At 44.0% G+C, this 23,665-nt stretch overlaps 1 protein-coding gene across 6 annotated transcripts in view; it reads right to left on the reverse strand.

The window, feature by feature from the left end:
- Window positions 1–23,665, reverse strand: part of RALGAPA1 (Ral GTPase activating protein catalytic subunit alpha 1) — a 207,957-nt gene that overhangs the window by 21,618 nt on the left and 162,674 nt on the right. For all 6 annotated transcript variants that reach the window (XR_015061424.1, XM_085893990.1, XM_085893992.1 and 3 more), the window contains 9 exons: window positions 21,371–21,481; window positions 17,608–17,676; window positions 13,975–14,106; window positions 11,925–12,105; window positions 4,618–5,554; window positions 3,833–3,904; window positions 3,611–3,734; window positions 2,797–2,949; window positions 1,765–1,923 (listed from right to left, as the gene is read on the reverse strand). Coding sequence is in view for 5 of the 6 variants with exons in the window: in XM_085893990.1 (XP_085750116.1) it covers window positions 1,765–1,923; window positions 2,797–2,949; window positions 3,611–3,734; window positions 3,833–3,904; window positions 4,618–5,554; window positions 11,925–12,105; window positions 13,975–14,106; window positions 17,608–17,676; window positions 21,371–21,481 (1,938 nt within the window). In the remaining variant the exon portion in view is untranslated. The remainder of the gene's footprint in view (window positions 1–1,764; window positions 1,924–2,796; window positions 2,950–3,610; window positions 3,735–3,832; window positions 3,905–4,617; window positions 5,555–11,924; window positions 12,106–13,974; window positions 14,107–17,607; window positions 17,677–21,370; window positions 21,482–23,665) is intronic.

The raw sequence follows: 23,665 nt of genomic DNA on the forward strand, positions 1-23,665 counted from the left end.
GTCAACATCACCGTCATACCGAAGAAAAGAAAAGAAAAAAAAACCAGGGAGTCTGGAACACTGACGCTAACCATTACATTGACGTGTTTCGACTTATGAGTAACGTACAAGTAACGTGTGTCGACGTGTGTCAACGATCGCGTAACGTGCCTACAACTTATGCCAGCGAATGCGGAATGTGTGTCATACGTCAAGTACGTCGAGAAATTTATCGACGTACTCGGCGAATGACGACGTATGCCAGCGTGCTATTAATGTATACAAAACTTACCCATAACTTATTCGACGTGTACCAGCTTGGTTCGGCAAATTTTTCATACGTCGGCATACGCTGGCTAAAACATCAAGGTGTGACAGCGGCTTCACACTTCGATATCTGGTGCGGTTATGATTTGAATCGCCGAGCCGCAGGCTAAGAATAGCCTACGCCACGTGATCGTCGGCGATACGCTGCCGCGCTATGCATAAGTTAGACTATCGTTGGGCATAGGTTGTGAACGCCGACAACACGCTCAGCATTCGTTGGTATAAGTTATCTATATGTGATTAAAACGTTCTGTGTACATTACTAATACGTTATGCATACATCCATCACGTTATTATACGCAGAAAACTTAAAAAAACATCAATAGTTCAGCGTACGCCAGCGTTTTACATACATTTTGAGAACTTGCCATACGCTGGCTAAAACGTCAAGGTGTGACAGGGCCTTTAGCTTTGACCTCTGGACCCCATAATACAATCATTTCGTCTTTGCATCAGTATAATACTTGTACCAAGTTTGACTTGGATCCCTTCAGCCGTTGTTAAGTTGTTGTGGTAACGAAAACGGATCATGGACGACCAGACGGACAACACGAAAACGTCGGCAGAGGCAAAAAGAAAGAAAGAGCTCATCCTGGCTGAATTACGTCACTTTCAGATTGCCGTTAAAAAGCCAGCTGGCCAATGAATGACCTTCGGGGAAGGAGTAATCCACCTGCCATGCCGAGGGAAGGAGTAATGTAACTGTTGTGCCTAGTTTGTTCGATCAGTGATGACTGTTCACACATTGTGATCGATTTTTAATGCCCCACGGTATTCAAATGCTACCTATCGTCATCACAAAATAGGGGGAAAAAAAAAAAATACACAAACTAAAAATATGTGAAAACAATTAAAATGACTGCAACAAAAAGTTTCTGCATGCATTTAAATATGTGCAGCATGGTGTAGAGTCGTGCCCTTCGCCATGTCTAATGTGTTGATGACTTTTTAAGGGGTATGTCTGCATTATATACTTTTCGGATTCAGCACAAACACATTTGGAGTTTGTTCAGTTCATGGTGCCAGTGATAGCTCGCCTACTGCTTGTGAAGGACACCGTGGGAATCTTTAAAGCCCACCAACGATAATGCCAGCAGATGAGAAGCCAGTTTAATGTCCGTCCGAGGGACAGCACAGACATCGATTCCTCACCCTGCCTGCGAGGCACCAGGATGAGAGTTCAAAGCTGGTTTGGGATTCAACCCCAGGCTAGACGGCTCAGAGGTGAGTGTGCATACCTCTCGGCCATCCTGCCAGCCCCCGGAACATTCAGAAAGGTGTTTAAACCTTGCTTACTCCCCCAACGAAACAGCGATGTGATAGTTAACTCACAGTAGTTGCATTCATTAATGGGGATTGTCCCAAACTTTCAATGAAACGCACAGATGAATAAAATAAATAGAAAGAGTAAAAAAAAAAATACAAATTCATATTATTTTCAGTTGTTCATGGATGCACCTCAGGCTTTTTGATGATTTGAATGCTAAAAAGGTGGTTCCTGGTTGGATAGATGATGATGAGAACATCACCAAACTCTGTCGGAACAATTCCTCGGCGGTAATCTCGTGTGTGCTCAGACCAGATGATGTGCACCTCGTCGTTTCCAATGTGTTTCAGCTGTAGGACACAGAAACGTGCATCGATGTTCGTTGTGATAGTAACGAATTTCAAACATTTAAAATCAACAAGATTTACCGTATCAAACGTGAATTTTGACGACAATGAGATACAGGTAGGCTGTCATATACCGAGAGTCATGATATTTTACTCTTTAAACTTTGGAACCGAAATGCTCACTCCATGACGATTAATCCAGCTAGCCGTTTGAACGAAAGTACATTTGTGATTTGTGAATCTTCCTTGATCCTTAAAGGTTTTTAGTCGCGTTTCTTCACAACCGAAAAAAGTCAGCTCAGGAAACGTCAAGCAGAGAGAGCCATGGATATTGACTCGTAATCTCAAATGGAAGGAAAAGTGGTGGCTTACTCTCGTTAGAGAGGATAGACACCTTGTCCTCTTGAGAACGGGTCCCCATTAAAATGGAGTTAGTAAATGTTGAATAATAATAGAGAAAAGGAAGAATGGAGGAGTTGAGGTGGCGAGATGACAAAGGAAAGGAGGAAGGGTCGGAGAGGTCAAAAATGAGACCATTTTGCTCACGAACGATAATATGTAGATGACCACTCAGAACATGCGTGTTACATATTTGAAAGTTAAAAAAAAAAAAACACAAAATCAGCGATAAACTTGAGGTGGCTTCAAAATGTCAAAAACGGACTCCGAAATAATTTCACAATTTCGCGCGAGTGAGCGGATGGTGATAACACCTGAACAATGCGACAAAATAGTGAGAAATATTATCTCTTAAGTGAAGGCAATGAGGAAGTGCCCATTCTTGAAAAAGCGAGTGTGTGTATATTTAAACGTTGGTGATGCAACATAATCTTTTGCCAAACAAACGTTGGCAAAAGCAGGTATGCTGGGCAGAACCTTGGTGATGGAATCGTCCGAGTCAGATGGCATGCGCGTGGACACGTGGTAAATCACTTCCATCGTAGAGGTAGCAAAGTATGGAGCTGTAAGACCATTGCTTTTGTTTCTTTGCAGGCCTCCCATGAAGCCGTTGTGGACCGTCAAGTCAACCTGCCCCGAGAACGTACGAAAAAGGCATCACAAACCAGTCAGCAAAACGAGCACCGCAGATATCACAGCGAGTCAACCAATGAGTATGGCAAAAGAGAAAGCTGTCAAGAAGTTATGCAGTTCTCTGTTTTTTTTTTGTTGTTGTTGTTGTTTACCACTCAAATGCATTGTTAATGTGAGAACGGCAGTCGGTGGAGCGCATGTTTTGTATCCCACTGATAGGCCGCATCTGCATCCTGACTTGAACCAAAATCTAATCGACTTGTTCTTGCCACCGAACAAACAAACTCATCCATCTTCAAAAAATAAAATGAATAAAGAATTTTTTTTTTTTATTGGATCCGCATCTGGATTCAGATCTTCACCAAAATCAAATCACTTCGTCCTCGTCACACACCCAACCTGTCCACCAAGTTTAGTCCGAATCCGTCCGTAACTTTTTGAGATTTCCTGCTCGTAAGCAGACAGACAAACAGATACGCAGGGTTGAAAACACAAGCTCTGTTCACCTTCAGTTGCGGAGGCAACAATGTTTGAACATCAAATTGGCATAAGCAGGATGCCATCTGGACCATTTACGCAAGCATGCACCAAACAACAACCTTGCACTTAAACAGCAAGAATGACGACGACTTGGGTCAAACGGCTTTCGAGAACGTACTTCCCAACCGAGGCCTGCAATAAAATCTTCGTAAGCCCGACTTCCACCCTCGTTGGAGAGGATAGACACCTTGTCCTCTTGCCCTTCGGCGACATAAACCACCGCAATCTTGTGCTTTTCACGACTGCCAATGCAAATGCAATTTGAGGTTAGAAAATATTTCATCAAACCAAAGCAATAAAGTTAGCATCGACTCCAATGAAATATTTGGAATCGCCTTACCATTGCCTTGAATCCAAATTTTTTAACTCTCTCAACAACTTTTCATTTTTTTTCAAGAGGTCAAAACTTTTCCTGCAAAAAAGTAAGGAACAGATACAGCAAAGTGTGAAAAGGTTTCGAAAAGGCAAGCCGACAAAAGAAAAACAATAAAACATTTATAACAATCATAAATGTATCGATCTGTAAAGATAAACTTTATCAACTGTTACATGAACTAGGACACTCGGTAGAGCGCATACCTCCACCCTGTAATGCCTGATCCATGAGAAAATATCATTCCCAATACATTTTTGAAATATCATGCGATACAGTACGACATCGTTTTTGGCCCAATCTCTCAATGGTGAGAATCACTTTAAAAATTCCAGTAGGTCGGATCTGGATCCGGATCTTCACCAAAATCGAATCAATTCTTCCTTGTATTGTCACAAACCCAACCTGTCCATCAAGCTTCATCCGAATCCGTCCACAACTTTTTGAGATATTGTACTATATATCGGCTTGGCCCTCTCTCTCTCTCTCTCAATGGTGAAGAATCACTTAAAAATTTTTTTTTATCAGATCTGGATCCGGATGTACGGATCTTCACCAGAATCGAATCATTTTGTCCTTGTCACACATTGTCCACAAATTTTTTATCCAGATCCGTCCACAACTTTTTGAGATATCCTGTACACAGACAAACAGACAGAAAGGCGTGAAAACTACCTCCATCACCTTGGGTGGCGGAGGTAATAAGCTTTCTTACTTTATGAAAATGATGAATGAACTGAAGGAACAATTACCTGCGATCCCAAGAGTGAAAGCCGAAACTTCCCACCAACAAGCGGCAGTAATGGGAGCTCGAAACGGGCTCAGTCGAACAAGGCTCTTGTTCAGGTATCGCCCGTGTCACTCTGTCTCCATGTTGTACTTTCTTATGCCTCTCCTCTTCCAAGCATTGATGCAACACTGAGTTTTGAACATCACTCTCCTGCTTCTCAGCAAAGCAGGCTGGAGGTGGTGCAGGAACATTTAGACATATTCCGGGCCGTTGTAGACACTCTGGGCTTGTGGTGCCAAGGTACTGGAGGAGGACATCAAGGTCGTCACGCCCACGGACAAGTGACTGACATGTTGGAAGAATCTCGCTTAATCCTCCATATTTTGTACACGGCATGGACAAACCACCAGACTCAAGGGATCCAGCATCCTTATTTGCGATAGATTCAGCTTGCTTGGCAGGCTCCGGCGTGGTTGGAGATGGTTCAGCCTGCTTGACGGGCTCCGACGTGGTCGGAGATGGGTCGGCTTGCTTGACAGGCTCCGCTGCAGTCGGAGATGGGTGCACATCACTGAAGACTGGTTGCTTGCAAGCCACCGTTGAGCCATGTAAAACTGTAGCATCCCATGCATATTTTCCAGAAACGTCCCGAGTGATGAGTCGGACATACGAAGCACCGGAGCAAAGGCCTGGTGGCACAACACCGTGGATGCACGGGAGTTGTAAGCAAGAGAGCAGTGTCTTCTTGTTCAGGATGAAAAACTGCATGTTTGGGCCGTCAAAAAGTTCGGTTGAGAGTTCAGATGAGCTGGCATATGGGTTTTCATGGTGCTCGCTCAGTAGACTTTTAATAACAGCAGGGCCGCAGCTAAGCGGATAGTGACCGAGATGGTTGACCAGGTGTGTGAGGACAGTGCTGGCTGCTCGAGGAATGAGATCACGCTGCGTGCACGACGTTCCTGCAAGACACAAAACATGCATTTAGAGGAACAGGATTGGACCATTGTGCAAGTTGCAGCACCATCTAGTGGGTCATGAAGCAGGAACTACACACCACTGATCAAAGCCGATTTCTCACTCCGATTGCTTCTCGTTTCTTGTTAATTACAATGATTTTCTAATCAAAGATTAATGTTTGTAACATCTATTCTAGATGAGCTAACAAAATAAAATTTTCAAATCCTTGAATTTGACGGTTCGACAAATGGCCACAGCGATTTAATAGGCGCAGGTGCAGCATTTGTTTTTGGAAAACTTGATTTTTTTTTCCCCCCCCAAGCAAGGTCTTTGAGGGGCAGGGTGGTCTCCTCTTGGAGAAATAAAACCTTCTTGAAGGGTCAATCCACAAACAATTACAAGCAGATGGGATAGCCAGCTGAACATGCTCGACAATAAAGTCTCTCTGTTGACAATGCAGCAAGACAAAGTTTGAGACATTCCATCAGGAATGACCCAACATCATGATACTGCTCTCCCACCTTCGTTTCATGTGGTGATCATAACTACCGAGTTTGTTGAACTTTAGGAGATAGCACGACAGACGGACGGACAGACAGATGGAGACAATTACAATACCCCCCCCCCCCCAATTTTTCAAAAAGTCTGGAGATAATCATGACTCCAATTTGCTTTCAACACTCAATGCAAATTTAACCACAAATTCCAACTGTAATGATGACTAGAAAATACAATCCGTCACTTCACCAACAGGAATATTGACTGGGGGTGGGGGGAGGGGGAGCAAGGAGGGCTGGGAGAGCGGGAGCTAGGAAGTGGGGGAGAGTGAGGAAAAGGGGAAGAGCAAGGAAAGGGGGGAGGGTGAGGAAGGGGGGAGAGCAAGGCCTCACCACACATCGCGATGCACTCCAGGAGAGGGGAGGGAGTGAGGAGGATGGAGGAGAGAGGAGGGGGGCAGTGGGGATGGAAGGGGTTGTTCTGGACATGCATTTGATATTGGGACTTTAGGGAAAGCGGGGGGGGGGGGATGGTCCCCTTATGCTAGCATGAGTACTGGATTGAATGATACTGAATATGTTAAAGAAGCACATTCAAACAGGTCATAATACCCAACGCCCTGACAGCACCCAGAGATGTCTTTGAGGGATGGAGAGGGGCTTTGGGAGCAGTTAAGCGGAAGGGAAGGGGAAGGGAAGGTCGGACGTTTTTCTTCAATCGTTGAAAAAGTCGTGCCGGTGTTCGTGCCGTTATTTAATTTCCACACATGGGATAAACTCGAGAATTTCTTAACCCGAGACGAATTGCAGAAATGATCCGAGCAGCAGTTCTGAATACTGAAAAAAAACAACACAAAAACAACAATCTTTCATTTGTTCAACTCGCATATTCTTTGACACCCTTTCCTCTCCTCGACTTCTGGAGAATTCTATGGTGTTGGGGGGGGGGGTTGGGAGGAGGATAGCATGAGGGGAGGGGAATGGAAACCAATGTGAGGGGAGTGGAAGAGAAGGCAGCGTGATGGGAGGGGAATGAAAGGCAGCGAAAGGGGAATGCAAGGCAGTGTAAGGGAAATGCAAGGTGGGGCAAGGGAAATGCAAGGCGGTGCAAGGGAAATGCAAGGCGGCGTAAGGGAAATGCAAGGCGGCGCAAGGGAAATGCAAGGCGGCGCAAGGGAAATGCAAGGCGGCGCAAGGGAAATGCAAGGCGGCGCAAGGGAAATGCAAGGCGGTGTAAGGGAAATGCAAGGCGGTGTAAGGGAAATGCAAGGCGGTGTAAGGGAAATGCAAGGCGGTGTAAGGGAAATGCAAGGCGGCGCAAGGGAAATGCAAGGCGGTGTAAGGGAAATGCAAGGCGGTGTAAGGGAAATGCAAGGCGGTGTAAGGGAAATGCAAGGCGGTGTAAGGGAAATGCAAGGCGGTGTAAGGGAAATGCAAGGCGGTGTAAGGGAAATGCAAGGCGGTGTAAGGGAATTGCAAAGCAGTGGAAGGAAATGCAAGGCAGTGTAAGGGAAATGCAAGGCAGTGTAAGGGAAATGCAAGGCAGCGCAAGGGAAATGCAAGGCAACGCAAGGGAAATGCAAGGCAGCGTAAGGGAAATGCAAGGCAGTGCAAGGAAATGCAAGGCAGTGTAAGGGGACTGCAAGGCAGTGTAAGGGGACTGCAAGGCAGTGTCAGGGGACTGCAAGGCGGTGTAAGGAAAATGCAAGGCGGTGTAAGGGAAATGCACGCGGTGTAAGGGAAATGCAAGGCGGTGTAAGGGAAATGCAAGGCGGTGTAAGGGAAATGCAAGGCGGTGTAAGGGAAATGCAAGGCGGTGTAAGGGAAATGCAAGGCGGTGTAAGGGAAATGCAAGGCAGTGTACGGGAAATGCAAGGCGGTGTACGGGAAATGCAAGGCGGTGTAAGGGAAATGCACGCGGTGTAAGGGAAATGCAAGGCGGTGTAAGGGAAATGCAAGGCGGTGTAAGGGAAATGCAAGGCGGTGTTAGGGAAATGCAAGGCAGTGTACGGGAAATGCAAGGCAGTGTAAGGGAATTGCAAAGCAGTGGAAGGGGACTGCAAGGCAGTGGAAGGAAATGCAAGGCAGCGGAAGGGAAATGCAAGGCAGCGTAAGGGGAATGTAAGGCAGCGTAAGGGAAATGGAAGGCAGCATAAGGGAAATGGAAGGCAGCGTAAGGGAAATGGAAGGCAGCGTAAGGGGAATGCAAGGCAGCGTAAGGGGAAAGCAAGGCAGCATAAGGTTAATGGAAGGCAGCGTAAGGGGAATGGAAGGCAGTGTCAGGGGAATGCAAGGCAGCGTAAGGGGAATGGAAGGCAGTGCAAGGGGAATGCAAGTCAGCGTAAGGGGAAGGCAAGGCAGTGTAAGGGAAATGGAAGGCAGTGTAAGGGGAATGCAAGGCAGTGTATGGGAAATGCAAGGCAGCGTAAGGGGAATGCAAGGAAGTGTGAGGGGAGGGGGAGGAAAGGCAGCATAAGGGGAAGGAAGGGGGAAAAGGGGAAGGAAGGGAGTGTAAGGGCGGGTAGACAGCATACCAGGACGTCACTGGAGCGATAAAACACGCCAAAACAGCAACGTTTTCATTTTAATACGAAAACCAAAAACCGTTTCAGCAACTGTCAATTCCTGTATATAACCGGGCAGGAGCATGTAAAAATTAAAACCCATGCTATCGACCTGGCAAAGACCTGCTGCATGCATGAATGCCCTTCCCTCAACACGCGTTCCTCCAATCTCTTTGCGGTCCATGCTAACTGTGCACATGCACTGGTGATATACTCGTCCTTTCACTCGCACAGATTTCCCCACACCCACACGGCACATCCTGCGTGGCTTCGATGCCGCAGCAGGTCCACTCCCAACGTGGTTTTGGCGCTGCAGCACATCTGCTCCCAACGTGCAGAAGCACATGGTTCGCAAGACAGCCACAAAACATTCTCCACAGCACCACGCACCACAGGCCCGGGCACGAGTTCGAGTTCAGGTCGCACGTCTGTGAAACCCGTGCACTGTACACACATAACGAAGCATGCAGGCATGCGCGTGCACACAACACACAACATACACACACAGTCATTTGTACCACGTCCGTGTGTGCTGTCTGCATACCTCTGTTTTTAGCACCTGCCAAATATTAATATATTGCAGCAACTATTAGTATATTTATATTAATGTTTTGTCATGAAAGCAGATTGCACAAAATGGCGAAAAAGCAAACCACGTGTGTCAATGCCAAAAAAAAAAGGACCCCTGTGGACTATCTCGCCATGGTCTGCAAAAGCAGGTTACTGAGCACAGCGCTCAAGGAAATACAAGGAAATCTAACACAGGTGGAGGCCATTCAGCCGATCATACCTGCACAAACACCATAGTGATTTATCTTCACAAGATTCAAGGAAGGAAATGGAAAAAACAAAAATGCTTTTAAATTGTGTTTTATATTTATTTATTTATTTGAAGTTTTTGTATTTTTTTTTTATTATTTTTGTAAATATACATTTCTTTTCTTCCCCTCAGGGGAGGGGGCGTGGGCTTGGTGAAAAACACAGCATCAACTACACAACACCCCTTGACGAGACCCCCACCAAGAGCACTCCTTTCAAATGCACACAATCACCCATCAATGCTCAAACTACCTTAAAATCCTGTCAACACCCCCATACCCCTCTATCTCCATAACTTATAGGTACCTATCTGAATCCAATTTAAACTTATCTACTGTTTCTGCTGCCACGACCGTTCCAGGGAGGCAATTCCATGCATTAACTACTCTCCGAGTGAAAGCCCCCTGCCTTACTCCCGTCTTAACTCTCCTCTTCTTTACTCTCAGGCTATGGCCCCTAGTCCTACCAGTATACTCTGTTGAATAACCTATCTTCACTTATGTTATCTTTACCTTTCATTATCTTAAACATCTCCATCAAAATTCCTCGTAACCGCCTCCTTTCTCGTGAATAAAGCCCTGTCTCCTTCAGCCGCTCCTCATAGCTTAGACTAGCTGGGCTCGGAATCAATCTCGTAGCCCTGCGCTGAACCCTCTCCATGGCATCGATGTCCTTGCTGAGTTGTGGTGACCAAAACTGCACACAATATTCTCGATGTGGCCCTCACTCAATTCCTGTACAATGTTAACACCACCTCTTTTGATATATAAATGATCCCCCTCCGAATACAACCTCAAACCCAAACTGCTTTACCTGAAGCTGCCTGCCATTGTGCTGCCTGCTTACCTCCCGTATCTATTACCACCCCAAGATCCTTCTCCTGTGTGACACGCTCCAAAATTACCCCTTACATCCTGTAATCTCTATTTTCATTGTTCTTTCCCATCCCCAACACCTTACACTTGCTCAGGTTAAACTCCATCTGCCAATCTTTTATCCAATCTATGCAAGTATCAATACTTTCCTGAATCTGATCACTACCCCCCTCTGCTATCCACCTTACCGTCATCTGCAAATTTGGAAAGCTTACTCTTCACCCCACTATTCTAATCAATGATGTAAATAATGAATAGTGATGGTCTGAGGACTGATCCATGAGGTACCCCACTTCTTACATCCTTCCAGCAAGACATCCTCCCACTCACAGGCACTCTTTGCTTCCTATCACAAAGCCAGTGTGCAATCCAATTAGCTACCTGACCAGCCACTCCACAAGCCCTCAATTTGGCTAACAACCTCCGATGTGGTACCTCATCAAATACCTTCTTAAAGTCGAGATATACTATATCCACTGCCTTTCCCTCATCCACCAAATCAGACACTGCTTCATAGAACTCCAAAAGATTTGTTGAACAGGAACTACCTTTGGTAAACCCATGCTGAGCCGACTGCCTTTAATTTGTTTGTATTTATTTAAATGGTTCCTCATCTGGTCCTTAATGTCTCCAACACCTTCCCCACAACTGAAGTCAAACTAACAGGTCCAGAGTTTCCCAATTATTCTCTGGATCCGTTCTAAAATAATGGTGTTACATTTGCTACTCTCCAATCCTCTGGTACCTGCCCTGACCCCAATTAACTATTGAAAATATCCGTTAACATCTCGCTTCCCTGCTCAGCCACCTCCATCAATACTCTTGGGTGCATATTATCTGGACCCCATGCATTGGACAGGATAGTATGAGACTGTCATTACTTGGACAGGACAGTATGAGAGGAGAGAACACACGAGGAAAGCAAGGTGGGCACAAAAAAGGCACGATGTAAACTTTACCAATGAATCAACGAAACATTTAGTTTGGAGTGTGTCTTGAGTAAAAGTCGTGCTGCAAAGTCTGGCCTGTTACACTCCAAAAGGCATGCATGACAGTGAAGATGGGTGAAAGTTATGCCAAGGAAGACAGGGTTCATCATTTGCACAAAGCTTCTCTGCACACCAGTGTGTTACAAAGCCACGAGTTGAAGCAAATAATCAAATGAACGACCAAGTACTGCATTGGAGTCATCAGAAGAAACCCCACTCAGGAAAGAGCAAAGATAGAGTCATTAGGTGGAACCTGGATCGGGTTCGGGTTTCAGCTGCTACTCCTCTCCCCTCAAACCCAACCAGGTGCAGCCAAGTGAGCCGAACAAACATTATTTTTTGCAAGAATTCACTTCTCCTACACAGAAAGATAAAATAAAGTGGGAAATTATGGGTGAAAGGGAGATAAAAGAGAGGCAAGTAAACGAAAAGAAAAGAAAAAGCAAGAATTTGAACGAATAAGGAGAAATGTGAAAAAGTCGAAAGACGTGTGAAAGGAAGAAAGATCAAAGATGTGGGGAAGACTCCGAACAGATAGATTGCAACAGTCACTCCCAAGGCTCAAACACAGCAACAGATACAAGCGACCCAATGCAAAGCATATAATAGAGTGTTTATCAAGGCTGACCGTTGGAGATGTTCATCATCTTTCCCTCACGATCTCCATGGGAGTACAGTAGCTCGGGGTCTTTGATCTCCTCCAATGGCAAGTTGGGATTGTACTCTGTGCTGGAGAGGTCCTTCAGGGTGATTGGGCAGTAGCGAGCATTGTTGAAGAAGTGATAGCCATACATGCAGCTGTGCAAGACCTGAAAGTGAGCAGTAATGGAGACACGTTTAATGGTTTCATAGCACCTGTGTGTTCAACTGACGATTGAAAAGATGCCAACATTTTCACCGGCTGAAACATCTTATAATTGATCGTCAATACGAGAGTGACAAAGCAAGGCTGAGCATACGGTGGCCTGCAAAAGTATTCACCCCTTCCAATAATGCCACATTCAGATGAATTATGAATTATGTAGAAACTATTTCTCCAAAATGAATTTTCATATTCATCGCTGAAGAGATCAAACGAAACATCGTTCTAGTTTCAGGAGGTTACATGTCAGGAATACCTATAAAAAACATGTACAAATCAAAACTCACTGGTTGTAAAAGCATTCAACCCCTTCGGTCAGTACTTGGTGGAAACACCTTTTGTCGCAATGACTGCTATCAGTGTTTGTGGGTAGATCTCCACCAGTTTTGTACAGTGAGATGGTGAAATCTTTGCCCATTCTTCACGAGAACATTACTCGAGTTCTGCCAAGGTTTATGGGGATCATTGATGGACTGCAATCTTCGTCTCACCATAAATGTTCAATTGGGGTCAAATCAGGACTTTGGGACACCCAAGAAGATGTATTTTCTTCTTATTCAGTCACTCCAGTGTGGCTTTAGCTTTGTGCTTCGGATCAATGTTCTGCTGAAACGTGAATCTCTCACCCAGTTTCAGATTCATGGCTGACTCGAGCAGGTTTTCATCAAGGATTGTCCTGCAATTTGCACCACCCATTGTCCCTTATATCCTGACAAGCTCGCCAGTCCCTGCTGATGAAAATCAGCCCCATAACATGATGCTGCCACCAGCATGCTTGACAGGAGGGATGGTGTTGACTGGGTGATGTTCAGTGTTGGGCTTGTGCCAGATGTAACTCTTTGAATTGAGACCAAACAGTTCAATTCATGTCTCGTTTGACCACATGCCTGCAGTATCATTAAAATGTTTTTTTTTTGCAAACACCATACAAGCTTTTAGATGCGTCTTTTTCAGGAATAGCTTCTTTTTTTGCCACCTGTACATAGAGGCCGGCTTTGCGAAGGGAATTGAGTTTGGATGGGTGACCTGATCTGGGTAGAGTCTGGGTGGTATGATACATCTTCCACTTCTTAATGATGGATTTCTTATAACCCTCTCCTGAATGGTGCTTCTCCACCACTTCACATCTGACTTCTTTGGAAAGCTCCTTGGTCTTCACAGTTGCCTTGTTGGTTTGACCAAGTGAGTTACACCTTAAAGCTCCTTAGATAAGTGGGGAAGATTAATTTTTAAGTTAAACCACTGATTACATACAGGTGAAACCTATTACATGTATTTTGTAACTTTTCAAACAAATAATTTGCTCCTGAAGTGATTTCAGGTTAATTAGACAAAGGGTTTGAATACTTACGTAACTGAGAATCATCTGATTTTCTCTGTTCATCAAACTTAATCACAATTTGTCTGCATTTTTTTGCTTTATCACTTTGGAGTAGTTTGTGAAGACTGTACACATTAAGTTTGATTTGAAAGCATCATGATGTAAGCTCGGGTAGCTTCAAAACGTGAAAACTTGGGGGGGGGGGGGTGTGAACACTTTTGCAGGCCCCTGTATATATTGTCCTCGCATTGGACAGAATGACATGGAAAGTGAGGAATCCCTGTGATCAACGAATGTCTCATTTTATACTTTACTGAGAAATGTGAGCAGTTAAATTGCATAGCAATTCCAGCGTGAAAGGGAAACAAAATGCCCATAAATACAATTAACCATCAGTGCACTGACATCTTATAACCAGAGCAAAGAATCCTGGTATAAAGCAGCTTTTGTTGTTTCAAAAGCATCGTAGACAAATGTACAGGGAGCAAGTCTTACCTTGTGAATGCTGCTAATCAAGGATGTGCTGGGTGGTCGTTCCTCAGAGCTGCCCATAAGTGGCTGCAACAAGCTATCCAGTGGAAGCACCATGCACCAATCAAGCAAGCAAAGCAGCAGTGATACCACCAGCTGTACAAAACAAGACAAATGCTTCAATACATCAATGCAAATAATATCTGTGGCAACAATAATTCAAAGAAACTTCCACCAAAGAGTCCAGCCAATCATCTCATCTCACTTTATATCAGAATCCCACAGATTGCAAAAACAACAACAAAAAACCCCCCAGTTCTTTATAGAAGTTAAGACTGATGTAAGAGATAAGTGATAATGGTTGGCAAGTTAGCAAATGAACAAATGGGTCGAGGGTAATATTCAGGTGAAAAAAAATATATTATCGACACACGACGCTAAGCACCACAAAGTCTTTATGACTGACTGGGAGGTGATACATCGTGTTGAGTGCTGTATTAACACTTTGATTTGAAATGGGACTATTGTTTACGATGTTGGACTTGGTAATGTTCATTGGGGCTAGACACGCTGATTGTAAATGTGCAGTCGAGTAAAAAGGTGACAAGTGTTCATGTTGAAGTCTGACTTTAAAACTTGTCCAAAGATCACGAATGTTTGGGAAATTTCCAGCTGCTTCCAGATATGGAGCCATCTTGCGGTAATAAGCAGTTTCTCGTTTGGTCTGGATAGAGAACAGACTTGTAATTATGAGTGGTGGGTAGAAGAATGGGGCCTCCGTGAATGTTCATGAGCTGTGTTTTTAAGTGACAGAGCAGAGCCAAGAGTGAGAGCGAAGAGAAGAGCCAGTCATCATTTGCTTTGCTACGTGTCGCGTCGTGTCGGTGTGTGCGTGTATCGCTTGTGCTTCCTCGTTTCAATCAACTCGACTTGTGACTACGCCCGACTGGGGGTTGGACAACCGATCAATCAAAAAACCTTGGGTTTTATGACAGTATAAGGAGAGTGGCAAGAAAGAAAAGGGTCACAAAATACAGGTTTCTGGAAGAACATGTGTGACCTGGGGGGCTGGCAATGGACAATGTGAAGAGAGAGTGGGTGAGTGGAGTGAGACCAGAAGAGAGGCAGTAGAGAACTGAAAGGCTACCAACCTGGCTCTGGTGGGAGCAGAAGAAGACCCTGAGACCTTCAGCTGAAGACTCTTTGATTCAACCACGACCAGTGGAGAAAGAAGGGCTGTTGCTTTCTTCTTCTTGCCTATGGCAGCTTAGCTGTCAGGGTAGCTATCATTTCTTGGAAGCGCGACTGTGTCGCTGATGCAGTGCCCCTCTACCAGTACACACTGGTACTCATTTCGCTGACCTCGGAAGGATGACAGGCTGAGTCAACCCCCTGGTGTATTGATCCAGCGGCCAACAGGGCTTGAACTCAGGACCCTCGGATTCCAAGCCGCTACCCGAACCACGAAGCCAACACCAGGCGAGCTGTTGCTTTAACAGCCCAGAATAGGGAGCTGTACTCCAAGACACTTTGGACGAAGCCTTAATGCACCACAATGAGCTAAGGATTGATCAGAATGGATGTGGTCGTGTGGAGAATGCCAGGATGTTGACCTTTCTGAAAGGCAAGTTTGGAACAATAATTTATGCCCAAGTTAGGTGACGGCTAACAGAGGCCAAGCAGCTTAGGAAAGTGTACCATTTGCAATGGTTTCCCACAGAAATAGACTGGGGATTCACCGTCTTGTCTTTAAATGGATGGACAGAGTGAGTGAGAGCATGGGACTTTCCCACATTGAAAGACATTCGAGTAATTGACCGTCACTTTTTTATTTTTTACAGATTTCAGGTAAAGAACCTCGTTTGAAAACGTCTCTTCTTTGTCATTGGAGATCCGATGTTCATCTGGACTGGTTCAACCATTCCTGAGACAGAGCTGGAATAATACCGGTTGCAACATCGAGGTTTGCGGTCGAGTGGGATGAAAGCGGAATTAGCAGTGTTCATTTTTAAGTAGGTTTACACGGGATTCCAGAAACATTAATCATGATCAGTGCAGTCAAATGGAGATGCATTTAAAATGTTTGTGTTGGTGAAATTGTTACAGATATTAGTAAAATATTTAAATAAAATAACAAAAAAAAAACAGGACACAAGATGTTTTGGGCATCAAATGTTTTTCATTGCTCCTATCGATCTCTGAGTTTTCCATAAAATGTCAAACTAAAACAAGAATGTGAATGTGGAGAAAACAAAAGGCTGCAAATGGCTGAGTAGACAAGAAAGTGTTTGGTTTAGTTACAATTTCTTTTTACATCTGTGGTATTGCACAGTTGTTTGTTCGTACACAGCACGTCAATGCTGGGAATGTGGCTGTGCCATCAAAATAATCACCCTGTAAGTTAGGGGAGGCATTAAGAATTTGTTCAGGGCGATGACTCGCTTCATTTTCGCGAAGAGCGTGGGATCTTTAACATGCAACAGCTAATGTTGGCAGAAGGGAAACCTGGGGTAACACGTATTTAAAGGATGGTGCACTTAGTGATGTAACTCGCTCCCAACGAAGCACCAATCCGACAGCTTGTAGTGGGGCCGAGAATATAACCAAGGTGAGACAGCTCAGAGGCAAGTGTATGACCTGTGCACCGTCCTGTCAGACTATTCCACGCTTGCCGAGTGCATTGAAATGTTTCAAAATCAACAGTGGTGTTCACTTTTCGTAATACTTGAGCATGCATTGATGCAAAAATAAAGAAAGAAACTAGAGCAAAGTCGATGGCATGATATCATAAATTCCCACGCTTCTCACCTCAAGCAAAGTTGATAGATGGCAAAAGGTTCCACCAGGAATGACCCAATATCAAATTTTGAAGTTTAATTCCCCCCCCCCCCCATTTTGACCCATGACCCCATGTCCTACCTCCTGGGACATGAATCAGGTGTCAAATCAAAAAATAAAAGAAATTGCATATTTCATGCATCCCCCAATGTTGATTGCAAAAACAAAGTTTCATTTTAAAAATGAGACTGGAATTAATTATTCAGCATTTGAACTTTTGACCCCGTCCCAGGGGCCGTATGACAATGCCCTTGCACCTTCTTGCCATCTTCTCTTCTTCTTTTGGCTGCTCCCGTTAGGGGTCGCCACAGCGGATCATTCGTATGATCCGCATAGTGATTTGGCATAGTTTTTTTACACCAGATGCCCTTCCTGACGCAACCCTGGTTGCCTCTTACAACACAGGGATATGGTACACCTATTTTAACCGGGGCATACACCAGGCCCAGTATACTGGTACTCACTTCGCCGACCTCGGAAGGATGAGAGCCTGAGTGAACCTCCTGGTGTGTATTAATTCAAGCGGCCAACGGGGCTTGAACTCAGGACCTTTTGGATCCCAAGCCGCTACCCTAACCACAACGCCAACACCAGGCTTGCACCTTCTTGCCATGTGGTGAACATAACTACCAAGTTTGGTGAATTTCTGCCCAACTGCTTAGGACGACATAGCATGTGGACGGACAGACAGACAGACAAAGCCAATTACAATATCCCCCTGATTTTTTTTTTCCCCAAAAAACCTGGGGATCATGAAAGAAAGAAAGTAAATAAAGTAAATAAAGAAGCATTGTTGATAATGCTGCTGTTCTTGCTTACCCTCTTATCCTGCTCATGTTGAGAATGTTCAGCAGAAGGAAGCAAGTAGGTTATGGTTGCAACCAAGATCTGTGTACAAGAATGTCAAGATTCTCAAATTAAACAAGGAAAACAAAGGAATCACGGCAGATGTACAGAACTTCAATAACTTACATCGAGGTACTTCCACAATTTCTTTAAAACATATAATCAAAGTAAGGTGATTTCAATGTTCAAAGCCAAACTTGTGTGATGAAAAAATAGGGAAATAACAATGCCATTGTGACCTCACACATCTGGATTGATGCGTTTTCCTTGTGTAACCAGGCTAACTTAATGTTCCTTTGATTGCAAACAGTTAGCCCAGTGTATAAAAACTAAATCCATCATTCCATAATTATAATACCAGAGATACCATTTATATTCTTTTCTGTTTCCTTCAAGCAACAATGTATGAAGTATCAAAGCATTTCTTTGAACAAGGAAAAGAGCAATCAGATTGCATACCCTCGCCAGGACTTCTTTTGAGTGGTGTACTTTTACAGGTTTTTGGGTACGTACAATTCTGCTGACAAACCATGCAACCTATAACATCATATATGTGACCTTTTTGTTCCTCATGGTCATAAGAGTAAATTTTCAACTCGATCTGTTCAGCCATTTCAGAGAAGATTTTTGAATGTTTTTTTATTTTTTTTTAAACAATATGGTTGCCAAATCACGTGACCGATGACATCATCAAAAATAGTTAGTGGAACATTTTATCCCGAGATGACCCTAAAAATTTTTTTATACTGATCGGATGTCGCGTTCTACATGTGCAATTATGATGTCATAACGAAAGCACCTATGATGTCATAAAAATATCACACTCATTCCCCATGAAGAGTACTTGCTATGTCTTCTTCTTTCGGCTGCTCCCGTTAGGGATCGCCACAGCGGATCATCCATATGATCCGCATAGTGATTTGGCACATGTTTTACACCGGATGCCCTTCCTGATGCAACCCTGGTCGCCTCTTGCGACACAGGGATCTGGTACACCTATTTTAACCAGGGTATACACCGGCCCAGTACACTGGTACTCATTTCGCCTGTCATCGGAAGGATGACAGGCTGAGTCAACCCCCTGGTGTATTAATTCAGTGGCCCAACGGGGCTTGAACTCAGGACCTTTTGGATCCCAAGCCGCTGCCCTAACCACTGCGCCAACACCAGGCTGAGTACTTGCTATGTGTCAAAGTTTTTTTTTTCCATTTTTCCAACATGGCTGCCACACCACGTGACCTATGACGTCATAATTATTAAAACATTCTACATGAGTAGTCGCACCAATGGTGAAAATTTGGTCTCAATCCGACAAGAGGTTGCGGAGAAAAACATTAAAGTTCTGTGCGAACAAACAAACAAAGACTCAAATGCAATACCCTCTCCTTCGGCGAGAGTAATTATGGAGCCTCACTGGATTTACTCCAATTTAAAGAAGTCCTCTCTATTCATTCCATTTTCATGACATTTACATCCTTTTTAATGGCAGTCATCATATTGGTATCACCACCAGGACAGCAGTTGAAATTGGACAAATCAAGCTATATATATATATATATATATATATATATATATATATATATATATATATATATATATATATATATATATATATATATATATATATATATATATATATATATATATATATATATGTATGACGATTGTCTAGAATAACAGGGAGGGTTTAAATAAAGAAAGCGTGACTATTACAAGCAAGAACAGGAGAAATAAAAAATAAAAAAATTACCCCCGTGTGGGGGTGACGGTCATCTCTATAATACCACAAGTTCTCAATGTTCAGTTATGACCGAAGACTACTGCGCAGTTCTACTGCGCGGCTCGAACTGCGCAGTTTGGTTAAAGATGACTCGGCATTTTGGCGCGTGCGCACGAAATTATATTTTGAAAATAAATGCCGACGTTTACATTTCTGGTTTTGAAACTTTTGCACCTTCGGCGGAAAATGTATAAATATACAAGGTCAGTTGCTATGCAATGACACCATTCACTAACTTTTACCATGCCCAGTAGAGAATATATAGCCTCCTGAAGGTAGGGCAGTTTTTGCAAACTTTGAAGTCACGTGACGTGAAAACGAAAGCGAAATTCGAAAATCCGTCCTAACCAAATTTAGATATTGTCCCATACATTCATGTGCCACAATCAAATTCAAGATTGCTTGAGAAATGTAGGAGGAGATAGATTTTGAAAATCGTCATTTTCGCATTTTTTGCCAACTTTGAAGTCAAGTGACACGAAAACGAAAGCGAATATCGAAAATCCGACCCGACCAAATTTAGATATTGTCCCATAGATTCATATGCTACAATCAAATTCAAGATCGCTTGAGAAATGGCAGAGAAATAGAATTTGAAAATCGTGATTTTCGCAACTTCAAAGGCCTCGTGACCTTGACCTTCGGTGACCTTGAAGGTCATACCATCGTGTCCGTCTCATCGACCTCTATCAGGATCACTAGTGACCAGATCTCCCGCTTCAACTTCATTGTGAACGGACGGACGGATCGAAGGACATCAACACCCATATTATTAGGTCATGCGCGAAGAGATGACCTAATGAAAAATTAAAAGGGCAAAAAAAAACAACAACAAATAAACCAATGTCACCCGCAGGGTGACCCGTATCTTGCCAAAAGGTGACCACGTGAGACTTCTTTAAGGTCACACTGAGGTGACCAGAGCTGCTATCCACCAGGAGCGACTCCTTGAGGAATATCTGCCTACGAGAGATTCCGATGAGAATCGTTCTACAGAGTAACCATGAAAAATATGCGTTTGCCTCATAACGTCACCAAATGACGTCATAATGTCTCAAGCTTGACATATCTAGAAAGCACTCATCGAGGTGTTCAATTTGAGGTACAACACGGTATGGTTTCTAAAACTTGAAAATTTGACCTTGGGGTCAAATATGTTTGACCTGAGGCGCGAACCATGAAGGTCAAGGCCAATCGCCACCAAAAATTAATCAGCTGAGCGCCAGACCATGAACTATATTCCCATGAAGTTTGAAGACGATCCGATCAAAATTACTCAAAAAATAAGGGTTTCGTCGACTCCCCTGATTTGCGACAAAGTGACCTTGACATTTGACCTTGACCTTCAAAATTTTGTGCACTGAAAGGGACCTCTATAGGCCTCTGATATGCGAAGTTACAAAAATTTCCAATGATAACTGCGTTCTGCAGAATTTTTTATACGTGATTACAGACAAACAAACAAACAAAAAAACGTACAGGCTGACTAACATATCTTGCAAAAACTTCGTTTTGGCAAGATAATAATTTGTACAAACAAACACCAAGACACATAAACACACAGAAATCAAAACACACAATCTAGACTCGGTGGTGTAATGGTTGGAGCGTCTGCTCTTGAACACTGGGCGATCGGTTTGAACTTGAGCGTTGGTTTGAACACTGGGCGAGGCATACCAAAGACTTTAAAAAGGGTACGTTGTTGCTTCCTTGCTCGGCACTCGTCATTAACAACAAATAAAATAAGCAATCGTAGCGCAGGCTTTGGATGAGCCTCTTGCATTGATGTTCTTTGGACGGGAACTCGCATTAAAACACACACAAACACAAACAGCGCACATACACACATGCATATACAGTGCACGCCCATTCACATGCAAGCACACAAGTGTACAAATGATGACAACTCTCTCTGTTATGTAGTGCGATCAACAGGAGTCACAAAGTTTGACGCACCCCGATGATCTTCTTTGGTAAATCCGCTTCAATGTTCATTAGTTTGTCAATGTATGCCGACAAGAGGTGGAGGAGTTCACACGCCACCATAGTCACCGTGTTATTGGAAAACTGTGGAAAGGCAAGATTAGGTAGATCACTTAAGAAGGGGTTGCAGGACAAAAGACAGGTGAACAAAATAAAGACAAGCATCCATACAATGTTTCATTTTCTTTTCAAACTCATACTGCAGTCGCTACCTGCACATATTTGTTATTCAGTTGGTTCATATCACAAACTTTTTGTAAACACAAAAGGTAAACAACAAAAAAACATGCCATAATTGAAATGAATGCCTGCACAAGATGTGATAGAATGTTACATTTTAAAATAACTTCAGAGGTTATAAAAGTAAGACCTGAAAGCCATGCGAAGAAGTGTAATTTAATATCACTAAAATTGATATTGCATGCAACAGTAAAACTTGTACATTATTGCATCAGGTCAGGTCAGGTCAGGTCAGGTATGGGAGCAAGTGCCGGAGCAGTGTGTCGCCACATCCATTTATCCACTGGTACTCGGTCTCGCCATCCCACAGGCAGCTGTCCGGGCCCATCCTATCTCGGCCTGTTGGGCTCCTCCACTCAGGAGGCTCCCTTGCTGAGAGAATTTGGTGAGCAGGATGAGTCAGGAAAACGAGCCACATGTCCAGACAGCCGCAGCCAACGCGAAAAGACTATACAAGTAACAAATCTCATCTGAGTCTTTCTCAAGAAACCATTTATTGGACAAAAAGTCTGACCAGCGATAACCAAGGATTCTCCCAAGAGATCTGGAACCGAAGGAGTTAAGTCTTTGTTTCAGATCCTTGGTCAGAGATCAAGTCTCACATCCGTAAAGCAAGACTGGAAGCACCAAGGCCTTAAACACTCGGACTTTCGTCCTCCTGCATAGGTACCGAGAGCGCAAAACCCCATGATCCAGTGAATCCATGACTCCCCAGGCCCGACCCAGATATTTATCAACCTCTGGCTCACAACATGCGGAGACATGACTATCACTGCCAAGTAAATGAATCTCTCTCTGACCTAAACATTCTCGCCACAGACAGGTACAGACAAGATAGCAACATACAATATGCTATTGAAAGCCTGAATCTTAGTGTGGACCCAGGAGACCCATAACCCCAATGTCTGACTCTTTAGAGGGCACCCATAAGGATGTGCCTGGTGTTGGCTTAACGGTTAGGGTGGTGCGCTTTGGATTCTAGTGTCCTGAGTTCAAATCCTGCTCAGCTGTTAAATGAATAACAGGTGGGGTTAACTCAGCCTGTCATCCTTCCGAGGTCAGCAAAATGAGTGCCAACATGCTGGTATACTGTTTCGGAGTGGCGACCCGTCCAGGATTGTGCCCAATAGCCAAGAAGACTGCTAAAGCAGCACCAACGCTCTGCACAGAGTACGGTCCCAATCTCCTCCTCCTCCTCATAAAGATGTCCAGAGTCTCTGTAAAAATGCTTGCATCATCTGTGACATCATGGTCAGAGATCTTGACGCTCACAAACGATGCACTGCAGTGAGATCTCTGATATCCTCCCCAGAATCCAGACAAATACAAGTGCTGAAAAGTATGGTGGCCAGGCCACACCCCAAACAAACTCAGGTAACAACTGGAAATAAGTCAAATATGCAACCACCACACCTCACAAGTTTCAGAGTATAGTTCATAAATCGGATTGGTCAGCTCTAGTGGCACCTCCAGAGGGCATCCCGATTCATTGAATTGAATGCTTTGCAGAGATCAACATAAGCTACAAGCAGTCCCTGCTGAAACTCTCACCTTCATTTGGTGAGGACCCAAAGAGCAAGGACACAGTCAATCGTTGACCTCTTTGATGCAAAGCCAGACTGCTTTGGGCGCTCGTGCTCAAAAGATGGTGGCGAACCCAATCAAGAATTATCCAAGCAAAGACCTTGCCTGGCACTGAGAGCAGCATCACCCCTCAGAAGTTGGTGCAGTCCTGGCGATTACCCTTCCCTTTCTAGAGAGGGACAACAATGTCCCTCGACAAGTCAGTTGGAATGATGCCTGTGCTTGCATGCAACAACACAAGTGCAACATTTCCACCAGTCTTGAGAAGTTCAGCATGGATGGCACAAATCCCAGGAGCTTTGCCCCGTTCAACCAGTTCACCACAGCCTCCTGTGTTTCCACAAATGAAGTCCGTTCAAAATTGATTGGAGGGTAAGCAATAGGGATAGTAACAACCCTGACATCCAATTCAATAGCTGATGATGGGTCAGCCTGGTAAAACTG

The sequence above is a fragment of the Eptatretus burgeri genome, chromosome 9 (assembly GCF_056783735.1).
Source record: "Eptatretus burgeri isolate ZD-2024b chromosome 9, Ebu_testis_v1, whole genome shotgun sequence".
NCBI lineage: Eukaryota > Metazoa > Chordata > Myxini > Myxiniformes > Myxinidae > Eptatretus > Eptatretus burgeri.